We start from the raw sequence: 21,094 nt of genomic DNA, 5'->3' as shown, positions 1-21,094 counted from the left end.
ATGACAGAAACCATTCAAATGAGATTAGATAATGGATTTTCATACCTAAGCAATTACACACCTGGCAGTAATTTGTTTGGCTATTGTGTAACTAGAGGCACTAGAGATGTGGGCTAATGCTGCAACTTTTATTTAAATGCTTTAATTAGAAAAATCCTTTATTTTGTCCTTTTCACATGGTTAATATTCTGCATGAATGAAACCTCAGAGGCAAAAATCTACACATGCAAAAAGTGGCTGAGAAAAAGGAATGAAAGGTGCGCACATAATTTTATCCATTTTCATCAAAGAGCAACTGAATCTAGACAGCCAAAAAGTCATTAAAATAAAAGAAAGCAATGTGTGTGCACAAATTCATCCAAGACCAACTGAAATTTAAGTTGCTGTGTTCAGATACCTGGGATGTTTCCATTTTTGTGGCCTTTTGATTTCTCTTGACTATGGCCGCAGCCATAGAGTGAAAGAGAGAGAAAGAGAGAAACAGAGAGAGAATTTAATTTCCTGTTCAAATCTCTCATTCTTGTAAAATGAAAGTGAGATGAAAACAAGGAGATGGTTTCCTTACAGGATTCCTCGGTTGTCACTGATTTTTGTTTCTGTCATAACACTGTTCAGCTCTGTAGCTTCAGAAGCTTGCTGCAACCTTTTCTCCACTAAAAATATCCTCTTGTTACTAGGGCTTGACTGATATGCTTTTTCAGGGCTGATACCAATATTGATACTTGATTACTGATACCAACATCAGTAATCAAGTACACTTATAAAAGATATTTGATATTCATTTACCATAAATTGTGATGATCACAGTGTGAAAACTGACAAGAAGGCTAATCTTATTCACAATTTACATTAAATGAACATTTGAATATTATAAAAAACAAAGTGCTTTGAACTTTGATCTTATACAGTATAGGCTGCATAAATAGTAACTTCTTTAAGATAAGAGATAAAAAATGTGACATTTGTAAGAAAAAACTTTAAATGCAAAAACGTATACAAATATATCATATTTACAGCATTTTCATATAAAATAGATATGTAGTATGACTTACTGACAGTGTTAAAAGTGCATACATCAGGAGCAGAGCTTGCCTTTTCAGTATATGGATGCAAGCAAGAAAACCTAGATAGACACTAAACCCTGCATAAAGCCTCCACTAATCAAATACATAGAACTGTAATATAATAATATTCAGAGACAAACTGTGAGTTTGAATTTTTACTGAAGTCAACATCCAAACTGTAATATCCAATGTAAAGCATATCTTACTTCATATCTATTATGAGCTCCAAATATCTGTATATAATCAGCAATAACATATTAAATATTCAGCTGTTGGCTTACCTAGCAATGATTACCCCATTAGTGGAATTTACCATTGTTTTTTGTGGCAGGAAAATTTTCTGTATGACACATTCCTCTCATGTAATGACATTTGGTTGGCACATGATTTTGTGGCTAGATACCTCTATACTGTACCCAGCTGCAGCATTTAAGAGTTCTCCACCACCATACAATGGCCACACCCCCAAATCCTCCAATCCACTGAAACAGCCAATGAGAGCAGTGGGTATTAGTATATAATAACAACACCCTGAAAATGATCGTTTCTTCACAGAGGAGTAAATTACAGTGTAAAATACATCACACAAAGACTCAAGGTATAATTTGTTTTTCTCCAGTTGTCTTTCAAAGACCAGAGAATTAAAAAGAAGTGAAATATATTTATGTGTCTCAAGTAAAAATAGCTCCCTTAAGGGTTTACTAAATTTGAAAAAAGAAAAAAAAAGACAAACCTCAGATTGTTCTTGGCTGATACTCAATGTTTCAGTGTTGGTATCAGTAATGGAAAACGTACTGTGCCATCTCTATCGGACAGAAATGACACTGTGGTGTACTATGCACTGATATTCAAAGATGTGGTGCTATAGAAGTCTGCACTGGTGGAGTGCTGAGCCCTCTGCTGGCAGGAACTGAGGATATAATCCTCAGCTCAGTCAATACAGTTTCTCCAGTCTTCCTCTGCCTTCTAGAGTGTTCTAGGGCACACCGAGTTCTGGACAGGAGGTACAGTCTGACTCCAGCCTGCTGCACCACACTGCATAGCACAACCCCCACGCACAAATACTATGACGCAAAAGGGAAATGCCACAGACATCAACAAGATAACTTGCCTATTCTTTACTTGTGTCCAAACAAGAAAGATAACCATACCCCATAGTAGGTTGAGCTGATACAGCATTATGTCTGGCACATGACTGATGTTAGGCCTTATAACATGATGACACACTAGAGCAGAAAACAATAAAAAAGGAAAAAGGGCAGAAATCCTCCTCATCCACTGACTGCGTGTTTCAGGATGAGAGAAAGGTCGGTGTATGGCAGAAGACTACTGTACAGTACAGTAGTCTTATAAGAAAGAGAAAAGCAAAAAAGCAAGCAATAACATGACCAGCCCAGCCCAGCTCTTACAACCAACACCTAAATAGGATTATGAACTTACTGCAAAGAGATTTTTGGAGAAAAAAAACAAAAGGCTCTCAACAGCTCAAAGCAAGGTTGTGGCACATCACCAGCAACATTGAGAAAAAAAATTACTACAGATCAATTGTTATGTTCTTTGAAAGTGCTATTACTATTGTGTTACTTTCTCTCTTTGCTTGATTTACATCTTTAAAGGGGTTTCAAAAACAGTGAGAACAGTTTGTAGAGCATAATGCACTTAAAATTATAATTTTGGTTTGCGGTTTTAGCAAATAGGTGAAAAATAATTTCAGCATAATGTATATGGCCTACTTTAAGTGTTATAACCTCTTACCTTATGCAAGTGTATGATGATGTAACCAAAACTCAGGTCAAAGATCTTTTATAGACAGGACAAAGTCACTAAACATCAATAAAAGACAATGAGAAAACAATGGTTTTCTTTTAGATGATATGATGTACCATGCTTAACACGAACAGGGACATGTGACTTTAATGGCCAAATCAACAATCAACTTAAGTGATACTTTGCTTTTTTTCTTCTATTAACTTGTAACTTCTATTATCCTCTTAAAATCCCAGCCCTATTACATACCCAGGTTTATTATTCAGTTACTATAAGGACTTCAATACAAACTGAATGAGCTATTCTTAGGTTATAGAAGCATGTAATAAAACTTTGGGCCAACTGCTGAGCCCTGGGCACTTAAGAGGTTCAAGGCAGATTTTGGAAAATATATCAGGCTAAGCCAGAATAGACCCAGAAAAAAGTATGTTATTCTTCCATTACCATCCAAGAACACAACATCCACAAGCTCTGTTCTACTTTCAGTTTGAGCCCCAGAAAAGGGAAAATCGGTTTTCTCTAATTCTGCAGTCTCACATCCAAGTGTTCCAAATGCAACAGTAGCTGTACAGTTATTGCCTCTACTGCTTTAAGAATCATATGTTGATCATGTTGTGGTGACTGTTGTACTGTAATCTGATCTTGAGTTATCCAATCCTTCTGACCTAATCATAAGAATTCCTCTCCATAATAGGTGCATTGTGTCAGTATCTCTTTTGGCCTTCCAACCCAAAGGATAATTGTGTATTCTAGCACAGAATGCTCACTGTATGATATTTTAATGCAATCTGCACTTCCGTCTTTTCACTCTCTTCTCACTCAACCTGTTTAATAAGGCCGTACAAGAGCATAATCACAATTTTGCTATTAATGTCCAGGTCATGTTTTTTGAGAGCTTAATCACCTGATCTAAAGACCTTCTGGTCTTACAGATGAAAGAGGAAACAGCCCAAAATAAAATGTCTATTTGAGTATCATTATGACACAGTGCTTGTGCAAGCAATGTACCCAGTTTCCTCTGAAAATTGACTGTTCAGCTGTCCTAACCATAGATAGCCTCTATCTGCAAATAAAAAATGAGCAAAAGCTTGGAAATGGGGGAAATGGGTTTGTCCATTTCTTTGTAAGAAGTATATTGAAACCTTAAAAAAGCAAGCATTTGTTACAATGTGGTAACAAACAGTATGTAACACAGTATGTACCTGGAAACTCTGAGGAGTTTGGAAATTCTAGTCTTGGCTGATGTTACGTAACTGTGACCAAGACTGTAGATTTATGATCAGTTAACTTGTGTGATTTCTAATATTGTAATTAATACAAATTGGACAAAAGTGCCTTGCATGGCTAAAAAAAGTAATCATGCAGAACGCTACATTTTGTTACAGTGTTACAGATTTATAGTCAATTTAGTGACATTTTCCTGTGTGAATTGCAAAAAAAGAGTAATAATAAAAAAGCTACATTTTGTATATTCTATTTACTCATTTTCCTCAATTCATAAATATAATAAATAAAAATAAATCCTTCTTAGTCATAAATATCTAAAAGTAGGACCATTAATCGCATTACCACCCATATTAAAAGTGTCCACTGTCTAACCAACACTGGAAATCTCAATCTACACATTTCTAAATGTCTAACTTCATAACAGCATCAACAGTGGAGCCTCTCAACTTTAATAATGAGAAGAAAGATTTCTCTCACCTTCATTCCTCTCTTACAAGTACACCGGGAGAGACAGAGCAGTGAGGAAGCTGAAAGCTGAAACTCTAATTGTGTTAGTGCTAAATGCCATCATTTAGAGCTCTCTCAACTCTCTGGCAGCCTCAAGCACTGAGAGAGACTCCATATGCACATCACTGATACCAAACCACTCTCAAAGAGAGACAGAAATGGCAGCCTGAGCAGAATTAGTCTAGTACAAAATTAAAATGTTATCATCACCTGCCTGGCTCCTATCTGCTCTTCACTGGATGTGTGATTTCAACTCTTGCAGCTGCAGTGTGTCTGTCCTAACACATGAGGGCAGCACTCATTGGTGAGGCCTTGGAAAGGAAGTATTGCATTTGGCCTGAGTCATATGGAGATGCTCCAAGCATAACCCCCACACAGCACACGCGCAGACACATATAAATACACTCACTAATATATTTACGTGTAATAAACCTTCCACCAGAATTACGAATAAATATTTACATACCAGCTACTAACATTTATGACAAACAGAGCAGATGGGTACATATCCAGCTCCGATGTCTAAACCCAGGCAAATATTCATCCTTTGGTTTTAAAGGAATACTACCGTCTGTCGATTATTTTGGATGGATGGATGGAGGGACAGATAGATAGATAGACAGACAGACAGTCAGACAGACAGACAGATACTACAGTGTTATTTTGATTATTTTGAATGGATGGATGGAGGGACAGATAGACAGACAGACAGACAGACAGACAGATAGATAGATAGATAGATAGATAGATAGATAGATAGATAGATAGATAGATAGATAGACAGACAGACAGACAGGTACTACAGTGTTATTCAGATTATTTTGAATGGATGGATGGAGGGACAAATAGATAGACAAGACAGTCAGACAGACAGACAGATACTACAGTGTTATTTTGATTATTTTGAATGGATGGATGGAGGGACAGACAGACAGACAGACAGACAGACAGACAGACAGACAGACAGACAGACAGACAGACAGACAGATAGATAGATAGATAGATAGATAGATAGATAGATAGATAGATAGACTTTCAAGTTGACAGTTTTTCTGGGTTTTTTTTGTACAGGGAAACATATTGTAATTATCGTCCATGTCCAAACCTCATGTTACACTCGGGACTTTCTCAGCTCAGAACAGAATTCACTACTGCTTACATACCAACTCCAGCACCTGTAATTATAAGTCAGAGACATGTTGGATGTTTTTCTTTTTTCGCACGTTGCATTCCCTCTGGAACACACTCAGCAACGCACAAACCCCTATAGCACTGCATGAGGACATACAGAGGTGACCTCTGGTGTTCATGATCTAAGAGCTAGTTTTCATTTCACTGGGTCTTTTCAAGCTTTCAACAATCTGTTTTATCACTGACTGTTGTGTGATTTAAAAATCTTAAAACCTATGAATCAGATGTGCTTTTTGTAATGACACATATCCGAAAAAAGTACCCAAGTCAAGAAGCAGTGATTTAAAGTAGCTACATGGTACTGTAATGTAAATATTAGAAATAGTAGTTCAGAGTAGTAACAAGTCAATTCCAGATACAGTACTTAAGAATAATAAAGTGGTACAGCAATGTTAGGACACTAAATAAATATTACAAATAGTAATTTAGAGTAGTACAGAGGCCTAGTTGCAGTTTCAGGAGAATGTGTAAACATTATAAACAGTAATTAAATAATAAGTAAATAAGAGAAATATTAATTCAGAGTAATAAAGTGGAATAGGAATGTAATGAAACTATGAGAACGTTTATGTACATAGTACACAGACACACACACACACACACACACACACACACACACACACACACACACACACACACACACACACAAACACACACACACCTTCTAAGCTGCTTATCCCTCTGGGTCGTGGGGGGAGCTGGAGCCTATCCCAGCAAAGGCAGGATACACCCTGGACAGGTCACCAGTCCATCACAGGGCGTACATAGTATGCACTGCGTAAACATTAAGATGCCATGTCTTCCTACTTTAACTACTTAAGCACTATTTTCTGTCTTAACAGGTATAGAGATGAGCTGCTGTCATACATGATTAACAGTGACGCATGCTGCTGACTGCTGGGAAAAGAATGCCTCACTGAAATTTGGACCCTATGTATGCATATGCGCGTGTGTGTGTGTGTGAAAGTGTAAAGCTGTACAGAACCTTTGAGTCACACAGAGCACAAGGTCCACACCCTAACTCTATACTCGCTCCTTTGTCCTACCCTTATATCCTACCTCAAACAGATGATCTAAGATCTATGATTATCTCTCCTTTTGCTACAATGTTCTAGAATCACATAGCGAATTATCCTGAAACCAACTGCTAAACACCTTCCATTACACAAAACAGCATACAAAATAAGACTGAGAGTAAAGATATGTTTTTTTTTTTTTTTTTTTTTATAACAGCCTGTACACTAGTAAAAACAACCTTGGAAAAAAAACTCTATTCTGAGGTAAGCAGTTCCTATTTGAGGTTCTAAAATTCTTGTTTCTGTTCAACAAACAGATCTAACACTTAAACATCATGATACATGCAACTAAACTAATATTGAGGAGGCAACAAAACACTGATTAAAAGAATTTAGTTGCAAATGCAGCATTGTTCATTTCATGCATTCCCGATGTCTATTTAACGATAAGCGACGACTAATGATAAGCAAGGTTAGACCAGGACAGGACACAGCAGGATGGGTTTGCCTGTAAGGGCCTGGAGCATTCAAAGGTTCCTTCCTGTTCTCCTTGTCAAATTCACTTCTTTCCCTTGAGCAAGGAGTGGCCACTTTGCCACAGTCACTCCAAATTTATTTTTAGGGTATTGCAGACCTCTCAGCCTTAGGCGCTACATACCCATGACTAAGAAACAATAAGGGGATGAAATGTTGGGCAGTAATTCAGTTCACCAAAGTAAACACGCACAGGAGTGTACTTAAAATATACACATTAACCCCTTAAATGGGAGAATATTTAATCAGTTGCTGACCTCAAGATATTATTTGGTGACTACGGTAAGATACTATATACTGTTATGAATATACCATAAACTGGTACGATATTATAATGTGAAGTATTGTGCAAAAGTCAGAGACCAACCTTCATTTATTGAATTTCTTTCCAAAATGGAAATTATATAGAATATATAATTTACAAATTATAATACCAAGTATCATTTATTTTAATTCACTGTGCCCACTCTTTAGCTTTATTATACCTTTTTCTTATTTTCAAAGAAATCCACAGGAATTTTTTTTTCTGTACATCCAAATTTTAGAAAATAGTTGCATTTTCTGCTTCTTACAATCCAAATAATCCCAAAGACATAAAGTTATGCTGAGCTCTCGATTTAAAGGGTCCATTTTTCTAAGAACACCATCAGCCTCTTTTTTGATTTGCAAGTTTATCTACTATTTTTATCTATTTCTTTGCCTCAGTAATGGCTTCCATAGTGTTGAGTTGTCTTCTGACACGGGAAGGATGGCCAAAACGCCTGTAGACCTTCTCTGAAGCAAAAGTGGAGCCAGATTTTCTTCTTTCTCTCAAAGATGAAAACTTTTAAGTACTGTTTATCTGATTTTTCCTCCCATCCAATTTTGGTTGTCTACCAGGTCTCAAATAATAATTAAGGATCCCATTTTCTCACTTTAAATAACGTTTTCAGTCGTTTTGTAAGTTTCTGTTTTTTCTCTTATTTTCCTTTGACTTTCCCCATCCTTATGCAGGTAGACTCTCATATATCTAATCTCATCAGAAATATTGGCTGAAAATTTAAACTTGTATATAGTAGTCATATGAGTGGAAATTAAATCAATGAAGGGTGATACAGGCCTGCATATGCATCATTACAGTTTAAGGCTCTATAGTGCACTGAATTTAGTTGATTAAAATGTATGTCATTTATTATGCCACATAAATACAATGTATTAAATCAACACAATTTTGTTTTTCAGTTTACTTTTGGCAGTATTTGTGTTGATATAACATATTCTATCGTCTTATTATATATTGCATTATTGTGGAAATTATGAATCCATGTTTCACGTGTATTGTTTCAAACAAGGTAAGTTCACGAACTGTATAATAAATTCTATTCTCATAATGCCTTACCTTTCTCTCTGGTCAGGCCCTGGAACAAAGCAGGGGGCGTGGCATGTCTTTCGGAGCCGCGGCGGCTCTGGCTTGATCGTCTCCTCTCCCCAAGTCTCTCCCCAGCAGGCTGTTCCACCTTCAGCTCCGGCAGGCTTGGGCTGGGGGCTGAGGGACTACTGCTAGGCTTGGGCTTCTCCTCCACACTCGGGCTCTTCTCTTTTGGAGTGATGCTTGGGGCAGGAGCAGAGGGAGGAGGAGTGGGACTCACTGTGGGAGCAGCAGTGGCTGTGGCTGAGGGGGAAGGAGGCTCAGGCAGATGTGAGTCGGTCTTGCCTGGCTTGGTGATGGTGGAGTCCAGCAGGAATCTCTTGGGGCTTTCTTCCCCACAGGATTCCAAGGCCAGCTCACTGTCAAGTTCAGCCTCACGCTCCTCCCGCAGGATGCTGTACTGCATGGTTGGGCTGGGGACTGTCACAGGGACCGCAGTAGGAGCAAGGACATGAGCTGGAGGGGCAGATGGGGCAGAAGCAGGGGCTGGAGCAGGGACTTGAGTAGGAGCAGGGGGAGATGGAGTCGTGGTGGGACTTTTACTGAAGCTCATGTAGCCAGAGCTGGGAGCCTGTGGGCTAGGCTCTTCAGACACAAGCTCAATCTCAGAGTCGCCAGATTCTCCACCGCTGATATCAGCATCCTTGGCATACAAGGAAAGAGAAGGGCTGCTCTTACGCTCTTCTGAGGAACTCTGCTTCAGGGTGGTCTGAGAGGGTGGTAAAGAAGACTCCACAACCTTCTCCTGAGTGGAGCTTACAGTTTTCACTTCGCTGGCCTGAATCACAGGATCAGATGGAGAGTCAGACTCTTCTGTAACGAAAGAGAGACAAAGAATGTAGAGACAGAGGTCAGTTTTTGCTGCAGGTACAGAACAGTGTCTGCCTGGCTATAGCCATCTGCTGCACTAAGACATCCCACTGAGTGAGCATGTGTGGAACCAGTCATTCAAAGAGACAGTGCTTGGCTTCAGCCCAACAGCACATAGAACTGCTTCATCATTAGAATCTATAAAAACTATAAACCTTGCTATCCCTCACCTTCTTTTTCTGATTATAGTTCAAACTACTCTAGCCCTAAAAACACAAAAAACAAAATGAATCATATTAGTAATGGCCTGCAAAAAGCTTTTAACTGATGTGTTAAAAACAGGCATAGCCTCAAACTTGCTCTCATCAGGCAGGCAAAGGGTTTTTAACCATTATTTTCTCTTTAATATACAATAACCTATTTATTTTATTTAACATCACATTTTGTGTGCTTGTATTTGTCAGGTTGTCAGACATAATTAACTATTTGCAAAATTCTAACTTACATGTCTTTCAGCCAATCACAATTGTGTCTAAACGTTATTTCCTACATGACAGAACTCCTGCAGTGCGAATAATGATGGCAGTAAATTAGTCAGAATTAACAGACTGAGAAATGATGGAAATGTGTTACTGAGGAATATGCAATGCCTGACGCACGATCTTGATCATCTTGAGGGTGCTGCTGTTTTTATTTTGTTTCTGAAGCTGAAAAGGTTTTGGATTTATCTGTGTGGAAGACTCCACTCGCAGCTCAGTGACAGAACTAAAACAGATTTATGCTGGTTCTAATGTAAGCTAAACAGTCTCTGTATTGTTTTATTAGTTTGCTAAAGGACCTTGTGTAAAAGGTAATGAGTACTCCTTAGCATCTAATGTAACTTCCTTCATTAAAATCTCCTGCTTATAAAGCTTCCCTTTTTTGACTCATGTAAAAATGGTTACCAGAATTCTTTTGTTCACTTTAAATTGGCCTACAAGTAAGGGAGGCAGGACTTTATTTGCGGAAGTGGGAGGTACTCACCAGTGAGAGGTGGTGTGGAGGATCCAGGACTTTCATCCTCTGGCTCGGACAGAGTGACAATGGGCACTCCCTGTAGCCCCAGGCTCAGGATGCTCTCTTTCTCTGACACTGTGACTGGTGTGGTGCGCTGTGTGGCAGTGGGCGACACTGATGGCATCTCAGTCAGGGTGATCCTGACTGGGCTGGCATTGCCTTCGGCCCCTGGAGAGCGGTAGGGCTGGTAGTCACTCAGCTCGTCGTCTGAAGGCTCCTCGACGTAGGGCATGTTCTGTGAGTCCAGTGCTGCCGCAGGGCCCAGGGTCTCCACCTCCACTGGAGAGGGGCTCTTCTCCAGGTAGCGCTCTCCGCCTAGGCTGGGCAGCGGGGCAGAGACGTTTCTTATCCCCCAGTCCTCCAGGGGCCGCTGTGGCTCCTCCCTGCTGCTAATGTCCATGTAGCTATAGGTGGAATCTGAAGGCTTATCTGAGTCACGCAACTTGTGGGAACTGTAGCCAAGCTCGGCACTTGGGGTCATCTCAATGCCCGAATCTGAGCTGAACATAGCAGACTGGGACTCCAGGCCAGGAATGAGGTCATCAGTGCCCTCTGGGTACTTCTGTTCCCCTCTGCCCCGGTCACCCGAGAAATAGGAGGTGTCTTGCTGGTAGGTGTAACTCTGACTGGACAGGAGAGATGTGTAAGGGTCACCCAGGTCACCGATGGATTTCTTCAGCAGGTCTCTATCCAATTTATCTGTGAGAGAAAAGAGACAGAAAAGCTACTGTGAACAAATTCAGACATGACTGAGAGGAAAAGTTCGTCAATGATACAGACTTTAAGGAGCTAAAAAATCCAGTCACGACAACATCAATCTACAACATTTTTACCTTTATGGTCCAAAATTAGACATACTCTAATGATTTTAGTTAAACAAACTTTAGTTTAACTATAATGATTTATGTTGACATTGATCATTTCAGCCTGTACTAGTGTAATAAAGGTTGAGCGCCATCTTAACAATTCATGTAGAGGTATAAGAACATTCAGTTCTTATAGGTATTCAGAACATTCATTCAAATCCTCTGCATTTAGTAATTCTCATCAGATTAGAGATGTGCATTCATTTATTAATTAAACAAGCAACTTCTAAATGTTAAAAGTTTATGACAGTTTAAAATTTATAACAAGCTGTGTCGAAAGTGCAAATTCTACCACACATGCATTTATATTATCAATTATGTAATCATATATAAGTAAGAAGAGATACAAATATGAGTTGAATATCATGGAAATGTATTGCTGTGTGCACAGTGTTTTTTGTCATTTTTTGACATTGGAATCAATTGAATTTGCAGTGTCACATAACTATGTAGTTAAGTATATAATACTATATTAATAATAACTATGCATTAAAAATTATCATAGAAAAAAACAAAAATAATTCTACACCACTAACTGTTGAAATCACAAGTACAAACACTGCACTTGAAGCATGTCATGGCCAATCATGGAATACAAATCCTCGATGAGCGTGTAAGCAGTGCACTGTGTTTACTTCAGTTTGCATACATGTGTTTGGGTAAGTGTGAGAAACAAACACAGAAAGACAGTATGAAGAGAAGGGGACCTGCTCATCCATGCAGTGCTAACACAGGCCGCATGTGGCTGTGGGAAGACAGACAAGCTTTGTTCCAAACAGATCCCACACAAAACCCACACACAGCCATCCAAACACATCCAGTGCGGAGGACATGCACTGATACCATACCCACTCCATATTCATTTCGGAAACATCATAGACCTTATCTTTGGTGACCTTATCTTTGGTGAACAGGTTGACTTTTGTCTTTCAGAGCAGGACACACTTTTTTAGAGGATGTTTACTTAAAGCACTAAATCTAAGTTTCCTCTATATGGGAGTACAGTAAGGACGGCAAGAAAAATCAAACGCTAGAGTAGTCTAATAGTATGCAGAGGTTGACCACTGTGGAGCTGGATAACATTGTTAATGTTAATGGTATTTTAATAGAATCTCTGTTTGAATTTGAATTTTGTTGAATTAAAATTTGTCTTTATTTGAAATTCCAGAGAATTTTGAATGGTACTAAAGAACATGGCACCAAACATCAAGTAATACTTGCGAAGTTGTTGTGCTTCCGCTGTGTTTCCGAGGTCAAGATTTGATTTTTGAAACTTTATATTTTACACATATGGCCCAGCTTGTTTCGGCTGCATCAGCCCTCGACCCTTAGCATTTATAAGCAACTTCTGAAATGATGGCCATTTGAGGCCAGATGCCTGGGCAGTAAATGAGAAATACTTGCTACCTTTTCTTCTCAGTTTTTACATGTAATGCTGATGATGGTAAAAATCTGAAAAAAAAAAGTTTTCTTTAGGGACTCATACAAAAAAAAGTTTTCTTTAGGGACTCATACAACATACAAAGATACATTCTGAGCTAAAATGTTGCCACAAGAATGATCATTAAACAATATCTCAGTCATCAGGAAGCGTATGCATAGCCATTTTTCGCAAAAACTTTCTGTAATGTAGCTATGGCTTTAAACTTTTTAAACACCTGGTTACTATCACCACTACTGTGAACAAATCTGACTGTGCATCTTTCTCTAAAGTGGATTGTTTCACACCAAACAAGTCTGCATGGCTTTGTTTATACTTCAAACATTTAATAATAAACATTTTTTTAAAAATTGGTGTTCCCCTTTAAATTTAGAAAATTAACAATAATTATACATTAAATGCAGAATTTACATATTGTTATTGACCTTTGTTGGTTGAACTGAATTAATGCTTGACAATTCAAATTATAATTACTTATGGTTTGAGCACTGATGAATATTAAAAATGCCCATCCTTAATAAAAAGCATACAGCAATCAACCAGATTACATGTTGAAATACATTTACATTAACCTGAAATAGTGTTACAGTAACAATGTAACCATATTGAAACACTTATGGAAACACTTAGGCTTCTTTCCCTCGAGCGTGTAACATGATCCTTATGCTCTTTGCTCATTGATTGTGCAAATGCATCATTCCAAGCATAGGCATGGCACTTTGACCTCTGCTGGCGACTGCATATAGATAACACATTTGTCATCTGCCTCACAAAGCCCCCCCACTGAAAGTGTCCTTGAGCACATGCTAGTGAGTTTGACCTGTGTGGGTGTGTGTGAGACAGAGACAGATTGTATGTGAATGTGTGTGTTTGTGCTTCAGGTGGCCCCTGGGCTTGAGTGCTCTCCAGTGTGGTTTGGCTGGGGCGTGGCAGTGACAGCTCCTGGCAGCAGTTAGTGACGGCACCATCGCCCTCTGTCCTCTGTCCCTCCCCCATCACACTCTTCCTGCTCTCCTCATTTCATCAGCTTCCTTTCTCTCTCTCTCTCTCTCTCTCTCTCTGTCAATGTGGCTATTTTTGGCAGATGCACATTTCCCCCGCTCACGTTTGTCTGCAGGTTGACTGCAGTGGTGTCACACGAGGGCTGGGCAAAGTGCTACCTCAGTGTCCTCACATGCAAATCCAAAAACTGACAAAATCAGGGAGAAATTTACAAATCAGCTTTTCCATCAGGAGCCTGGATCCTCAGTTTATCGGCAGACTGTGGCCTGAGTTTCTGATAATAATAGGCAGATCTGCTGAGACATCAGCTCATTTCCCCACGTATGTCTAAATGACACACACCAAGAGCCAACATAGTAATTACACTGCAGTAGGATATCCAAAGGCATTGTGACCTTTTAAGTAAACAGGCAGTCCTTTTGGATCACAGTTACACTCAATTAATCTAACACAGATCCTCAAACTTAAAGCAATAAATATTATGTTTTGCCTGTTTACTGAGAAATCTTAAAATGACAGGTATGCATTGATGGAGTTGCAGGTTAATGCTGCTATCCAACATTTTCCATGTATATATTTGCTGATGCCAATGCTGATAAATAAGTATTTAGAAGAAACAGAAGTTGGGACTACATCTACAGTCGAATACAAACTTTTTTCCTAGTCAAATTACATGTTTTAATTTACTAAGTGGCCCTGCGATGACCTGATGACCTGTCTAGGGTGTTCCTGCCTTCCATTCAATAACAGCTGAAATAGGCTCCAGTGTGTGTGTGCGTGTGTGTGTGTATGTGTGTGTGTGTGAGAGATTTTTTTTTAAGTGAAAATAAGTTAACACATCCTCTACAGAGAACAAACTTATATACAGCATTTTTCTGCATTAGTTGCATGATTCTTATTTATTTGCATCTTGGAAAAAAATAAAACAACACATGAAATGTGCCATAACCTTTGCATAGGCCACAATTTACATTTATTTCTCCCTGATATGTAAAACTGAGTAAACTAACAGTAAATGTGCTTTAAAATAAGCATGAGTTTGCTCTGTCTAGAGGATGTATCAACTTATTTTCAGTTATAAAATTTAAAAAAAAAAAAAAAAAAACATAATTTGACCAGTGTCATCCAAACTTTTGCATACAGTCATACCTGGATTAGCATTACAGACTAATATATAGACTAATAGCGGCATAGACAAATAGACTAACGGCGGCACGGTGGCGTGGTGGGTAGCGCTGTCGCCTCACAGCAAGGAGGGCCTGGGTTCGATTCCCTGGCTGGGCGACCGGGGTCCTCTCTGTGTGGAGTTTGCATGTTCTCCCTGTGTCTGCATGGGTTTCCTCTGGGTTCTCCGGTTTCCTCCCACAGTCCAAAAAGACATGCAGTCAGGCCGATTTTGTGAAATGATCAAATTGTAAGTCGCTCTGGATAAGAGCGTCAGCCAAATGCCGTAAATGTAATATATAAAATTATTTCTATAGTGTTACAACAAAGTAAAATGAATAAAGTGCAAATATTTTAGCAAAGCAGCCCAGTGCTGCCTAAACATTCAACTATCAGTCTCTTTTTCCCAATAACATTGTGCATCCCTAGTGATAGTTCATTGAAAATTCAGAATGACCCAGTTCTCCCCTTGCCTCAAAAGTCGTTGATAAGCTAAGACACTTGTCTGAAGTTTGCGTCTTTAGTTTTGCTCTGGAGCTTCAAGGCTAATGTAGCAAAAAAGTAACTGAAACCTATGTACAGTAACTAGCATCACAGAAACTGGTTTCTGACGATGTATGGCATACTGTTATATATTAAAATGGATGAAAGTATGCTGGATTCCTTTTTCATACCACAGTATGTCACTGTGCATCAGATGCTAATTGGTATACAGTTTTACTAGCTACGTTAGCCTCATATCACTAACACAAAAATGAAGAGTAAATGTGATTCTCTGCTGATCTGTTGCTTTAAATCTATCACAGTCATGGCTGACTGTACATGTTGACATTACTGTTCTTGAACCTGATCATGTGGCAAGTAAACAGATGGGGAGGAGGATAGAAATGAGATGCATAGATGAGGAGGGTGAGAGCAATGCCTGTATGAGAGTGTGAAGGTGTACTGGAGATGTTCTGGTTGAGTGTGGGCTACCTAAAAAGCCCTGTGATGCAACAAGGTGCATGCTCAGCCTTGCCAAGAGCTAGGTAACAGGCATGTGCTCTCACTGACTTTATATGATCAGTACCTTGTCACAGTAATGATGTATCACTCTAGACCAGTGTTTTCTTTGTGTGAAGCTTGCTGCTGAGCCCTACTACACTCCAGCAGCCAGTCTGCTCCTCCAGCTCACCACTGCCCTACATACACTGGGTAAAGTAGCACCACTGGGATGCTATTTTTAAACCTTCAGTAGCTGAGAGGTACATGGATCCAGTGGAGAGAATTAGAGGGTGTGAACCAACCACAACATGCTGAGTTTAGGCAACCCCTGCCTGAAGGATATGTGACCAAGGAGGGCGTTGCCTGGGAAGACGTCTCAGAAAGTGGACGTCATAGACCACATCAGTGTGTGTAAAAGTCACAGTATAGAGATATTTCAAACATTTAAAGGACTGGTTTGATTGAAAAAAAAATCTAATGCACACTTTCCACAGATGTAGCCCATCAAGACATTTTTGGTATCCAATGGAAACTATGTGTCTAACATTGCTAGCAAATACTAGAAATCAACAGACACCCAAATGCTTTGGGTAAAAAAGGCTGGGGAACTGATGTCACATTGTGCTGCAGCAGATCGACCTGCTATTTTTACAGGTCTCATTCTTTGTTTACATTTCAAAAACATACAGTTTAAAAGCTTACTGCCAGATTGAACTTGGCTAACTTACTGGCGTATTTCACTCATTAATTGGCGTATTTCACTCAGTCACTTTAGGTCTTATCGCCAACACTGCACACTAGATAGCAAACTAATGACACTATTACTGTACTTTGCTATATTATCCCCCGCAAAACAGTAGATCACTGAAGAGCAGGCAATCTAAAATCTTTAAGAAAAACAGAAAAATGCTAATCCTCTGGTTCCTTAGAACTTCACCTTGTATCGTTTAGCTGGACAACAGTAAGTTTGTGCAGTTTCCTATCTGATGAATCCATAGAAAATACTGCTGAAAGTTTTATTCAATTAATTCTATGTGCCTAGATCTGCTTTCCTTGCTCTTTGAACTGGAAGTCATGTATATCCACATGCCAGTCAGCTCTCCCAACATATTGGCTTCATGGGCTACAGATTATGACAAATCAAGGAAACCAGTTATGTAAGGAAGAAGGAAGATTCAACTATTCAGATCCAGTATAACCAGTGTCGATCAACTCTGATCCTGGAGATCCACTGTCCTGCATATTTTAGTGCTTTTCCTGCTTTAACCCATTTTAACTCAGTTAGCTGTTAATGAGCTGATTAGATGTATCAGGTGCGTTGGAGTGAGGATAACACTAAAAAGTGCAAATTTTACCAAAATTACTGCTAAAGTAGCTTCATTAACACAATTGGACTGTATGCCTGAGAAAATATGTTTGAACAAAGTGAAGTCTGGGATGGACTCCAAGATGTTTATGATTACCTCCTGTCAATTTTGTTTAGACGTTCACCAATGCCCTTTATCTCCACCCTCACCTTGGTCCTCAAAAAAGCAAGCACGGTGGAAAAACACATGCATTATATATATATATATATATAAATAAGGGCTGAAACGATTATTCAAGTAACTCGAATAATTTGATTGGCAAATTCTTTGCCTCGAGGTTTCGTTTAATTCATGTCACCAAAGTCCATTTATTTTAAATGTCTCTGCTATCGTATCACTCCCACTTTGTAGACTACTGCGCAGCATCCATATCATTGTTTTACATGGACTGTTATAACTGACGCACTTTTCAAAGATTTATAAGGCGGGCAGATTTATTTTGCTCTGTGTGGCAATGGCGGAAAATAAAGATACCAGTGTGCGTAAAAGGCCGAAAATGTCTAAAGTGTGGGGCCATTTTACGCTGCATAAGGTGGACAATGTAGTGCAGTCTATACACTGTATAACGGACCTGACCCACCATAATAGTACTTCATCAATGCTGCAGCACCTGAACTGAAAGCATCCTCACGTGAGCTGCACTTCTCCAGGTGGACTCAGAGCCCCTACAGTGTGTGTTTACGACTGCTAACTGATATGAACACCAGCGCTTGGTAGAACGTACAGTATTAATTATTTGTAGCCCGTGTTATGAGTCGAGTGACCAGGCATAATAAGTAGCAAGACAGCAAAAGCACCAAGATCTCACTCATGTAATTTATCTCTCCTTATCTGTCCCTCCCGCACACACACACACACATACACACACACACACACACACACACACACACACACACACACACACACTCTCTCTCTCTCTCTCTCTGATCTCCATCTCAAAACACTCCTTCCCTATACATAAGGTAGTAATAATAAATACAACAGATGGACAAATTAATTTATGACTACATTCACTATACCTATTTATTAAGATAAAACTAAGGACAAATAGGCTAACCTATGTTTGTGAAGTTGTATTTCATAGTTTTTTTCATGTACATCATAAAAGTTTCACAGAAAAGTTGAATAAATGGGCTTAGTACTGGAGCCAATAAGCCAAAGGTTAAGCTTTGATCTAGTAAAAGTTTTGAGTTTGAATAAAGACCTTTTGTGAGGAATAACAGCCAATTGCTTGCTCATTTTTAAGAGGCCAATGTTGCCTGTTGCTAGTGAAAGAGATGCACCATTGGTGGAGTTACTGACAATCCCTCTAAACAGGTAATGTAATCAGTATAAAGTGTTAACTGTTCAAATTGGAACAGCAGGTTGGAACAGCTTTATCGGTTAGATGTTCATAAGCTAGCTAGGTATACATGGCTCAGACGTGACACCATTTAAGTCATAAATCCCTATGCATACAAGTACATACATTTTCTGATGTTACTGCATATCACCCTACAAACACTTGAGCTCAAATTTTGAGTAATGCCCATTTAAAGTAATTTAAAAATAGTAAGAAGTCCACTAAAATTCTGCTGATGTTGAATGCTGATCAAAGTGATGCTCAGTGAAATAATCTGACCAAATTCAGAAAAAGAACAGGGATATCAACAACAAGCCAGTGTGGTGTGTAAGTGTGAGAACCTGCAAATCTGACTGTGAACAAAAATGAAACAAGGGAGAATGTGACACGGCCAGCCGCCCGCTCTGGTCCGGGAACTGAGGATATTAGTGTGTAACTGCTATAGATGTTATTGCATTTGCATTCATTCCCTTTACTCTCACACCACACACTCTTAAACCCACAACCCACCTTCAGCATCAACCCACACTGAGGAGGAACTCATGACTCATCCACATCATTAGAGAGAGAAGCTTAGAAAATGGATGGATGGATGGATGGAGAGAGAAAGAGTGAGAGGGAGAGAGATGGTATCAATGGTGATTGGTTGATTTCTCATGTTTCCCCTCAATTTCAAAGAAGAGAATTAAGACTTTAAATTAAAAAGAGGTACATGCTTAAATAGCTTTTTAGGGTTCTTGAGTTAAGACAGTGGTTATATATTGAACTGTGACAACGCAAAGAACCTTTTCTTTGACATCTTCTTTCAAAATTTCTGCTACAAATCAAAGAACACTTTTTGCAGCTTGGATTAATAAATTAATAAATATGCGTATGTAGTTTATGTCTTGTTGCAACAACCATTCTGAAAATAGGTGTGGTTGTAATGACAAAGCTGGTATTGCCTACAGTTCTATGGTGGACCATGCATTTTTTTTTTCTACTGAGCCAACACTGCTTTGTAGAGGAGAGTGGAGTACATTTGACCCAGACTCCTTTCATTATATTTATTTTCATATATATTTTTATGCATTTAGCTTGTAAAGTTTGTCTGGTTCAAACATCATAGACCTGTATTCAATTGTATTTGTATCAGTTTTAACAGACTTTTGAGCAATTAGTCACTCATCTATACCAATTAACACAATATCAACTGATATCGGTGAAGATTTCTATCTTTAATCTTCTATTTTACATACACAAATACACAATGTTAGAAAAAAAAAACAGTGTCATGCAGGTATTTTTTTCATTCATCAAGGTACAAACATTGTAAATGTACCTTCAAAGGTACAACAATGGTTTTACATATTGTGTAGGGTATTTTGTAGAAACCAAAAAGTGTAAGCTAGTTTTTGAAAATATCCATCTGAAAATATTCCACCCATTCAGCTCTTCGCCACTCCCCCAAAACACATGAATGCACACAAAAGTGAGTAATACATAGCTTTGGACTAATACATAATGTAGCTATGCTGGCTGCATAATTCAGGAAAATACAGAAATAGCCTTTTTTTCACTTTTCAGGCCTTACAATTCCTCAGGTTTTGACACCGCTGGACAGCCACATCAATGTGTGTGTGTATATATATATATATATATATATATATATATATATGTGTGTGTGTGTGTGTGTGTGTGTATACAGCATAAAAGTTAGGATCGTTTTTCCTTTAGAGATTCAAGGTTTTGGTCTGACATTGACAATATATTTGTAAAAACAGGGTGCAAAGTTATCAGTTAGCTGTTGGACCAATATAAATAAATCAATTTTCCCATTATCAGCAAATAATATAGTACATTGTGTGCCCCACAGCATACGAGAAAGCCAAGATCTGTGACACAGGTGCATGAAGAAAGAAGCCAATCAATCCTGCTTTTTCATCTCTGAGTTTACTAGAAAAAAAGTTACTGGCTTGTAAATGAAATATGCCCTCTAATGGAAAAGGTTATTCCATTGAGATGGCTTAGATGTCTGAATGACACTGTTGCCTGGAAATTAAGGATATGCACAAAGAACTCAGTGTGATAGGTGTCCTTGGCTGCATTATCAGAGTGACCTGGTGTCAACAGCAGATCAGATAACAACAAAGAAGATGCCATCGGTGCATATGAGACTCAGGTGGGTGAGTGATGTGGTCAGACCTTTGTACATACAGCAGCAGGGGACATATGTGTGAAAACACACACACACACACACACACACACACACACACACACACGCACACACACACACACACACACACACACACAAAAACACTTTCCAATCAACACTACAAAGAGTTATAAAACCATGAAGCACAGACTAA

At 38.8% G+C, this 21,094-nt stretch overlaps 1 protein-coding gene across 1 annotated transcript in view; it reads right to left on the bottom strand.

The window, feature by feature from the left end:
- Positions 1–21,094, bottom strand: part of rtn1b (reticulon 1b) — a 55,948-nt gene that overhangs the window by 16,527 nt on the left and 18,327 nt on the right. Inside the window, exons 2-3 of the mRNA XM_017710480.2 lie at positions 10,548–11,279; positions 8,685–9,527 (exon numbers count right to left, since the gene is read on the bottom strand). Of these exons, the coding sequence (XP_017565969.1) occupies positions 8,685–9,527; positions 10,548–11,279 (1,575 nt within the window). The remainder of the gene's footprint in view (positions 1–8,684; positions 9,528–10,547; positions 11,280–21,094) is intronic.

The sequence above is a fragment of the Pygocentrus nattereri genome, chromosome 4, assembly GCF_015220715.1.
Source record: "Pygocentrus nattereri isolate fPygNat1 chromosome 4, fPygNat1.pri, whole genome shotgun sequence".
Taxonomy (NCBI): Eukaryota; Metazoa; Chordata; class Actinopteri; order Characiformes; family Serrasalmidae; genus Pygocentrus; species Pygocentrus nattereri.
The sequence above is the reverse complement of the archived record's forward strand: the minus strand, read 5'-3'. Positions and strand labels throughout refer to the sequence as shown.